The 9,999-nt window shown below is 39.2% G+C and overlaps 1 protein-coding gene across 1 annotated transcript in view; it reads left to right on the forward strand.

Annotated features, from left to right (window-relative positions):
* Positions 1-5,547, forward strand: part of LOC116670526 (CD109 antigen) — a 17,081-nt gene extending 11,534 nt beyond the window's left edge. Inside the window, exons 26-32 of the mRNA XM_032501100.1 lie at positions 908-1,098; positions 1,286-1,441; positions 1,576-1,641; positions 2,406-2,539; positions 3,158-3,314; positions 4,115-4,217; positions 4,358-5,547. Of these exons, the coding sequence (XP_032356991.1) occupies positions 908-1,098; positions 1,286-1,441; positions 1,576-1,641; positions 2,406-2,539; positions 3,158-3,314; positions 4,115-4,217; positions 4,358-4,557 (1,007 nt within the window). The 3' untranslated portion in view covers positions 4,558-5,547. The remainder of the gene's footprint in view (positions 1-907; positions 1,099-1,285; positions 1,442-1,575; positions 1,642-2,405; positions 2,540-3,157; positions 3,315-4,114; positions 4,218-4,357) is intronic.
* Positions 5,548-9,999: the final 4,452 nt, after the last annotated feature.

Raw genomic sequence — 9,999 nt, forward strand, 5'->3', positions numbered from 1 at the left:
CTAACATTATCTGCTGCCAGTCTTGTTTTTATGAATCCTATTTGGTCAGAGTTCACTAATTTTGACATATGGGACTCCAAACAACAGGCTAAGAGCTTTGCAAAGATTTTTAAATCATAGTTAAGCCGGCTCCGAGGTCAATAGCTAGAACTAGAGCTAGAGCTAACTCTGCAGAATCCTTATCCTTTTTTAAGAGTAAATAAATCAAGGCTGTATTAATATTAATGACGTTGTTCCCAAAAAGTTGCATACAAGTCGGGGAGGATCCCATAAAAGTATTGGGATTTTCTCTTTTGCATTTTCTGTACTGACACTCTTAATTCCTCTATAGTAATCAATTTGTCTAAGTTAGCTGATTCCTCTGCTGATAATTGAGGCAAGACGAGCTAATTCAACCAGTTGTCACAGTGGGTTTATATGGGTATTGTGGTGAGGCGCTGATAGATGTAGTTAAAAGTAGTCTTTAACATCCCATCCAGTTTTGGATAAAATCTGTTTTAGTGAAGCAATTCATGTCACAATCCTTCCGCTCCTTGCTCCAACTCCACATCCACAAACACCACCCTACAGAAGGAGCAAAACATTACTAAGTGGCTCCTATGTCACCATCAGGGCTCCGTATCTTTGGGCAATTTGTAGGTAGTTACTGTATTGTGCCATTATTTGTTCAAGTGCTGGAACCTTTTTGCTTGTTTAGTAAGTAGGATTTCAACCCTATTATATCTATACAATTTGAGAATTCAAAGTTCCAAAAATCAGATTCTTCCACAAGAAGAACAAGAGCAGCAACAAGAAAAAATAATGTTTCAGCATTTTGTGTGTGAATAAATGTTTTTAATTGTACAGCAAAATAACAGTATGTGTACACTCTTATATTGATTACACTCTCTGTCGTTTTGTTCCAAAGATGAAGTCATGATGTGGACTTCCTCAGCTGGCCTGGAGTCACATGACGGGCAGCCGCGCTCAGCGCAGATCGAAATGGCCTCCTACGTGCTGCTGGCTCTTTATAGGAGTGGCAGCTTCGTGGAGGGCATTGCTCTCTTAAAATGGTTAAGCAAGCAGAGAAACCATCTAGGAGGCTTTGGAACGACACAGGTGCATGTGCTTTTGTTGCTCCAGAAACTAATATTTAACTCTGAAGCTGGAAGTACAATAAGACCTGTTTGTTCAAAGTACATTTAAAACAAGTGCAAAATTTACTGTGAAAAAAGCCACAAAAATATCCCACAATTCTGCAATCCAGATGCAAGTATTTTGACCTGTTACTCTGTTTCTTCCTTAGGACACAGTAGTGGCTCTCCAGGCTCTGGCTTGTTTCTCTGCCTTCAGTGGTTCCAATGCCATCGACCTCAGGATCAACATATCTGCCCCAGGGTCTTCGTTTGTCTCACAATTTCACATTAACTCCACCACCTATCTGACGTATCAGAGCCAAGAGGTAATAGACCTGTGTGGAATCCCATGCTTGTTCGCACGCCTGATATATTGGGATATGTGTAGGGACCATGTGTCTCTACTGAGTATTTTCATCCTGGACTTTCTATGTTTTCCTACTTTTAATTTATTCCTTAGATAAATGCTGACAAAGATCTAAACCTAAATATATACATGGAAGGAAGAGGATTTGCATTATTCCAGGTACAGCTATACAATGTTTCTGTTCTGTGTGTGTCTGTGCTGCATTGCTGTGCATTAATTCCATTACATGTATCAACTGTAAGCTTTCACATGAATTCTGCTAAACCTATCCATGTTTAAGGAAAATGTAACACCCCGACTTCAAACAACCCCCCACTAAGCAGCAAAGCTCTCATACCTCCAACAATTTTAAGTCAACAAAAAAAAATGGTTTAACAACTGGAGCACGACCAGAATAAATTGAATGCAGCAGCTGTGCATGATAGCTTCACCCAACACAATATACTGCATTGTAAATGCTAAACCAAACCAGTGAAATGGAAATGTAGCATTACAATGGACTCCCAATTAACATCTGGAACACATACTGCAGATTGAAGTCTTGTCTGCATTTGGTTTTAATATCACGCTGAGGAGGACTTTAGTGAAAGCTTAATTTTTTTCACTAAGTTCAATATTATGACCTGTCGTCTTCTCTCCTAACTCTCTCCTTATTCTATCCTCTCTCCACATATCTGTTTTTAATCTTCCGTGATTCAATACTTTAATGTTGAAACAAATACAGAAATTCAATCGTTATTTAGTTTTTGCTTTATTGAATGGAGAGATTTCTGTAACAGATACTGCTTGTGTAACCTTGATGCATTTGTATTTATTCATCTACATTACAGTCTTGTATACTCTCTTGCTGTGCTCTCAGGCAGCACAGTAAACCTTAGCTCTTCACCACTTAATCTAAGTCTTTACTGCATTAATCCATCCAGATGAATATCTTTTACAACCTGGAGAGCAAAGCTTTTTCACAGAACCTCCAGCAAGACGAGGAGGCTTTTTACTTAGACGTAAACGTTACTGAGGAAAGAGACAACAATCACATGCTGTTATCCATATGCACGGGGTAAGTACAACACATAGGGCCCTATTTTAACGATCTAAGCGTGTACTTAGTCTCTTCAGTTACTCAGGTGTGTTTTGGGCGTAACATGCAACAAACCAATCAGTGTCATCTCCACTTCCCTTTAAAAGCCAGGCGCGTTTGTACCTTGGCGCATTGCTAAATGATGGTGGATTTGCACCGTTATATTTTCATACGTAATCTTCTGCATGTGTGTGTAACAAGCATAGTATGCGCGTGCTGTGCCTAAGTTTAGGCGCATTTTACTAATTCGCTGTCAAATAATGTTGCGCTATTGACTTTAGACCAGGTATGTGTTGGTCAATGGCGCGATAACTTCACGCTGCCTAAAAATAGCAATAAGTCAAGAATTCACCTGAAATTCACTCCTTGTAAGACCAGCACGCCCATGGGTGCAAAAATGGACTCAGGTACATTTGGTATTTAAATGACAGGGGTGCTGGATGGGAAATTGACAACTGCGTCGGTCTTAAACTAGCAAAGACACTTGCGTCAGGTGCAATTAGGGCTCTTAGACCTACAGTATGTCAAGTTAATGAAGTTTTCTTACATTGATTGTGTTGTCATGCATGTTAGATATCCTGCTTTTTCCCTCTCTAGATTAAAGAACAATCAGATGATATCTCATACGGGCATGGTTATAATGGATGTGGGCATGCTCAGTGGTTTCAGTCTCTCTCCTGGAGCTGCTGGCCTAACACATCTTATCAGAAAGGTGGAGATACTTCCCGAGAAAGTCATCCTCTACCTAAATTCAGTAAGTGTTTAAACATATTTGTCATTTCATGGTCAGGCATGAAAAGTTATGTTGGGTTACATTGTAGTTTTATTTTGTCAAACTAGAACAATCTAAATGGGTGGAGCCCAATTAACAGGGCTCAAGACATTTTTGACAACCCAAATCTGATTTTTTTAATCTTTTTTTTAAACCTTTTTATTATTCATTCAGTTGATCGTTTGTACTTTGTTCACTGCAGGAAAGCTGTTTACATGTAATCTAGAAGTATCAGAATTAGCCATCAAAACCCATTATATGTTATTTGTGTGTCATTTTTGAATGCAAACTCCTCCCTCACACGCATAGAAAAACAAATACTGAGAACATGATCTCTGTGTCCACAGTGGTGGTAGCTTCCGTGAGAGTCTGTAAAGAACCACAATTTTCTTGTTAAGTACAATTTAAGGTGTATTAGAGGAGGAAAATAACATGAGGGTGGTTGTAGTACCCTAGTATCCTTGTTGCTAACTGACAAGGGCAGTCTAGCTACAGGATTGCTGTATCAGTACGGGATGTCATCACAGTGGCTATCTTATACAGTATGTCGAGCTAGGCCAAGCTGACAAACCAAGGTAGACAATATTTGCTTCTGTGAGTTTTATTTTTTATTTTTGTACTTTTCACTGACTTCTTTACTCCCACCACAAGCTTCTTAAATCAAAAGAAAAAATGATTTCCTACGTCGATACTAAATATTCAGAAGATATGAACGAATAAGATAAGTAAATGCTATATTCTGTTTTTCCACCCCACATTCACTTTTCTGGTCCCATTTGCAGCTTAACAAATCAGAGGTCTGCATCAGACTTCCAGTCATCAGAGCCTACAAAGTGGCCCACGTACAGGATTCTGTCGTGCAGGTTTACGACTACTATGAACCCAGTGAGTACAGTTTCAGTGAATCAAAGTCTGCTTTGCCAAGACCACTAACCATACTGGCCAGTATGATTTAACAGTGATATACACACGGTGTCATGTACTGATTATTATAATACCATATGATTATTTCGCCCATCCCACAGCGAGAAAAGCAACTAGAACGTACAACTCGGATGCTCTGCGCAACATGAACTCCTGCTTTTTCTGTGGTGAAAACTGTAATCGCTGTAGGCCAGGAATCACTATCACGGTGTCCCCTTCGCTGTTATCGCATTCTATATGCAGCGCCACCTACAGCTTAATTTGCTTATTTCTTGGAGTCACTGATATTATTTTGTTGTAGTCTAATTAGATTAAATAAGATGTAATTAGATATAATGATATATGTTTAGCGCACACACACATTTATATGCACTGAATGCAATTTCTAATGTTTTTATTTCTTGACAAGTGATTGTAATATTTAGATGCCTGTTTTCCATGCTGCTCTTTTGCTTTGTGCACGTACCTTTTACTATGTGATTTGTTATGTACTATAATGGACAGAATGCGAGTGAGAAAATACTGTCTTTGGAAACTAGAAAACATATAAAATAATGTCTCTACTTAGGTCACACAAAGCTGCCATTCTCCATATGATTCCATGTGTTGACTGGAATAAAAATGTTTGATAAAGAACACCTGTACAGTTGGCAGCAGAGCAAATGAAAATTTATTATTTCTCAGTACCACATGTCAACAAATGTCCTATTGTTTTCACCTTGGCAGAAAAAATGCAAACTTGTTAAGCTGCCTGAAGACATTTAAAGGCTAAAATTAGTTTTAATCTACAGGCTTAAATATGTTTTTACTCGTGTTGGTATGTAACAGTTCTGCTTGAGTGAACCAGACCTGACTGAGTTTGGGTGTAAATATGGCACCAAGGAGGAAAATGCCCTGTCAAGTAATTGGAAGTGAGATAGAGTCTACCGTCCCCCTCAGCCACGTCACGAAACTCTGAGCCAAAGGAATGCAGACTGACCCGCAGAGAGTACTCGCACATGTAAGTCATCACTGGAGAGTAATCTGGTTTGATGTGGCGGACGTAAATATGAACGCTATATGTATATAATTTCAATCTACTGTGTTCAGTCCTTAGCTTATATATTTTTGTACAACATAAATATTTCACACCCTGTTCACCAGACCTTGATCAACAATCAATTATTTCACATTGACAGCATTTTACGTTGGAGGTAACAGCAATATTAAAGTTTAGTCTCCTCCAGCGATGGGAGGTTTGTTCTCTAGCCAAACATGACCTTTGATCTTGTTGGAGATAAGCCTCATTCTACCTATGTGCCTTTTTATTTTAAATGTCTTTTAATGGCAATGCATGTCTGGTTTGTGTGTGTAAGATGTTTTATAAGGGTCATGGGGCAGTAAAGCTCTTTGCTCATGAGAAAATGCAGACATGGAATGAGGTTGAGAGTTGTTACGCAAAAAAGCAAATACCTACTTCAGACAAATGTACACATTAAAACACTTAACCTTTGGCTTAATTCGAATCTAATAAATAGTTACAACTTGTGATAAAATCTCCCAAAATTGCTTCCTTGCCATATTCCCTATATTCCATATTTTATATTAAAAAAAAGTAAACTCATCAGGAAAGGTAATTGACTAAAGTACTGTGACATGAAAATGCTACACAATTGAAGACAGTTTAAATGTTCGTCTTGGGAAGAAGTGATTCTGAGTTACTGTGAATATTTTGGAATATCCCAAATTTTGACCAAATGTGACCACACCGTATTGTGCTTATTCTTCCTGCTGGTCCCCACGATGCTCGCAAGGGTTGTTATTACAACACATTATCGTAAATAGCCATCTTGCTCTAACCAATACTACACACCAGAATATGGGGATAATGAATACTCTTATAAAAAAAACATTTTTTATATATATATATATATATATATACACCTACACTGTCAGTTACCCCAAAGAAGAAATTTAACAATTCCATACAGTTTCCATGAAAATGTACACTGTTTTTGAATGTATCTTGTCAATTTTCTCATGCTTTGGTTCACAAAAACCTGAGAAGTTGTAGTTGCCCGACTCACTAACACTAGATGGCAGTATTGCTATCATAATGGTGACAGTTTCAACGTTTGGGTTATATCCCATGCCCTTATAAAGTGGTAGCTTACTCTCAAAAACAAGAAATACTTTTGGGGTGCACACTCTGATTTAATGATAACTTTGCTGATACTATTGTAATAAAAGAAGTGGGTGTCATGTCAGGGAGAGTATGCACTCCTCAAAAGTTCCAGCAAAACTTTGATGTATTTTCGCAGAGTGCATGTGATTAAGAAAGATAAGTTGTGGACTGTATGCTGTTTTATGACTTTATTGCCTGTAAATAATAGTGGTGGTTAATTTAACTGTCCAGTGGCTCTGGTGTAAATAAGTATGTGGAATAACACCTCACACAGGAAGGTCATGACAAATGACCCTTACTATCCAGGGTTTTGTTGTGGGTCAGGACATCAAAACACAAAACCAGACATCAATCAGGGGCAAACAGTGGTGGTGATGTCATGTATTTTCTATATCACATAGTTGACGACTGCCTAATGCTGTGGCCTTAACTGACAGAGAGCTTGGTGAAAGTATTTTGAGTTGAAGCCTTTCTTAGCAAAAAGGTGTATGGGAAAAAGCGATTTATGACTTTACAGAGCTTCTTCTCTTTCATCACTTCATCATCTAGTTGTGAAGATTAACATGAGATTAAAAATAAATAAATGTAATAGCTCTAAGATTTAGCAGAAATCACTTCTCTATTTTTCATAAATAAGCTCCATTGATTCTGATGACATTTATTAATATTTGTTTAAGCCAGTGTGGCTGTGAGAGCCATAAAGTGGGCAACAAACCTATCACCGAGGAGATGCAGACGCAATAAACAAAGTGAGGGAAATGATTATTTATGAGCTTCATCCACTGATGGGAGCCATTAGAGAAACATGCAATATTGTTGTTGGACTCACTGTGACAGGAGGCAAGATGGACAGCGAGTGTTTTGTCCAAATATGCAATTCACAACAGCAGGAGTTGCAGATGAATCTTCAAAAGTGGATGCATTGCATAACTGAGAGAAATGTCTCGAGTCACATGGATTTTATTAAAAAGTAAAATATGTCAGCCCTGCTTGTATTTAAGTGTTGTACCCTTGTTGCTTTACTACGACTACTCAGCAATGACACTGATATGATGTATTATAATGATGAAATGCATAATAAATCGATAGTTTCCATTTCTAACTGCAGTGTAAGATAATGTGGTTAGGAAGTGCTTCTGGCAAATTTAAAGCTTTATTTCAGTGTAAAAGTTATTCCAAAAACAGAGATACTAAATTACTCCCAGTGGCCCTGCTCTAGATGACATCAGTAGGAAAGAATCACCATCACAACAAACAAACATATCATGTGGAAATCCAATGCAGATGGCGTTGTGACATAAATCGGCGGGTTGCAGCCACAACAAAGATTAATCGAAGGGAAAACTTCCAACTCCCCGCCGATGCTACCTAAACAATCGGGAAGGAGGATGATGCATTTATTTGGCAAGGCACGCTCCATTCACCGGTGCGAGTCACTGAAAATCCCTTTGCGCTCCCATCCCACCCAGAGTGAGTGTGTATTTACACAACCCCCTGGTGACCCTGCACAGGCGGGCCCAGACAGACGAATCCATCCCAGACAAGAGGGGACTCCAGAGGAACAAAGCAGAGCTGAAGGTCCACTCGGTCATCCTGCTAGAGGGAAGCCATACCTGATCGTATTGCAATGGTTTGATCCTCTCAGGTAGAGATGATACCACCTCGAAGAGTCTGGATCAGTCTTCGTCACCACCAAGAAAGATTATTTTTGGATTAATAGTGTCTTTGTGCATGTACTGGTAAATGTCTGAGTGAGTGAGTCATTGTATTTTGGTGTATCAGCAGTACTTCAACGTCACGTGTTTGTGTCTGTATTACTGTTATTTGTACAAGTATGAGCTGCTACAAGCCCAGTGACACATAATGCCACACAATTTCCTTGCGGGAGTCATCCCAAAGGATCAATAAAGAGAAGTCTAAGGCTAAGTCTAAGTCTAAACAAGATCCAGAATGATATACTATGCATCATCCACTTGCATGGATGGCTCCTTAAACTTGAACATACCAGTCACTGAGCTGTTCATCAAATGTGCAGCTGAACAAACGTTGAAAATACAAATTTGCCCTCGGGATTGCAATGACAGTTGGTTTGTCGCACCACTACATAGAAACATACAAAGAATAAAAATTACTTTGGTCTTTGGTTTGAACTTTGGTTTGATCCTATGACTTTCCCTCTAAGTTTCTGACTTTCCCTCTTCAGTGTGACCATGAGGTTGGGATTTTGCAGTTAATGTCTAAAGCACTAGTGATTGCCATGAAATTTGGTATAACCAACCAAATTTTACAGCTATACTTCCATAGCCTACCCAGTGTGTTTCCTTAGTGAGTGAATGACCACTTCAACTCATTTCCTGGCCCATTGATGTCCAGTACGACAGAATAAATCAATATTTTCATTGTGGCGAAAGGGCATCATTGGGAAAGGCTTTGGCGGTACCAACTCTTGGAGTGTGAATGATTGATTCTGTCTGGCGGAAGATGATTTCTTCACTTGCTGCCTCTGTGCTCCATTTATCCAGCCTCACACTTGGCATCACTTGGTGAGTTAGTCAGGGTCTGTAGTTGTTTAAAAGTGTGTTTGTGTGTGTTAAAGAGAGAGTAAGAGAATGAATGATTCACACTAGAATACAGACTAAACGTAACTGGTCTTACACACACACACAAAGGGAGCAAACCCTGACGCATAATGCCGGTATGACTTCTCTCTCACTTAGGTGCTCTCCTACTTTTCCACTCATTTTTCACCAGGCTCCGTTTTGCTACCCCAGATTCAGCTGTCACACATTTCCTCAACCCTCACTGGCCAATTAGAGTAATCAGAAACCGGTGGAAATAGGTTCACGCCACTGCTCTCGTATGTGCGAGTGTGTTTGTACTATATGAAGGCATAAGACAGAGTTGAACAGACAAAAAAGATTGTTTATGTGTGTGGAAGGCAGAGCAGGGCTTATGAAAGCAGCATGTGTGTGTTTGCACAGACATATCTGACTGACATGGGATTATTATGTGACATTATGAGTTTAAACCCCAGAAAGAGCAGGAGTTCCTGCAGTCTGATTAGGAACCAAACACTGTCTTAAGCGTCTGGATCAACTGCTTTGATTACTCCACATGGAGGAAACGCAAGACGTGCAGTTTAACACGTGACGTTAGGGATCATGCAGTAGCAGGGATAGACGGGATTGATGAATGAAGGGGAGCTGAGAAAATAAATGCTCCTGCTCTGTTATTCCACTGACGTATGGCTCGATGATAATGAACACTTAAATGGTGGACCTGAGCACTACTGGAAATACTTGAGTCACAGTGGAGATGGAGTGTTCTGCATAAGATATCAGCTTTTGTGTCTCTTTGTCTGACATCAGTTCATTAATCACAATTTATAAAACGATGCAACCCTACTTTTACGTTGCCTGTTGCATGCAGTATGCATACAATTGTGAAATACTACTATGTCATAGCATTGCACCTTGAATTATGACCCTCTTGCTCATATACAGTTGTGTTCAAAATTATAGCAGTCTAACATCACTAAACTCATAAATCATATTTTTAGGTAGAAGTGATATTTCTACA

This window comes from Etheostoma spectabile, chromosome 20, assembly GCF_008692095.1.
Source record: "Etheostoma spectabile isolate EspeVRDwgs_2016 chromosome 20, UIUC_Espe_1.0, whole genome shotgun sequence".
Taxonomy (NCBI): domain Eukaryota; kingdom Metazoa; phylum Chordata; class Actinopteri; order Perciformes; family Percidae; genus Etheostoma; species Etheostoma spectabile.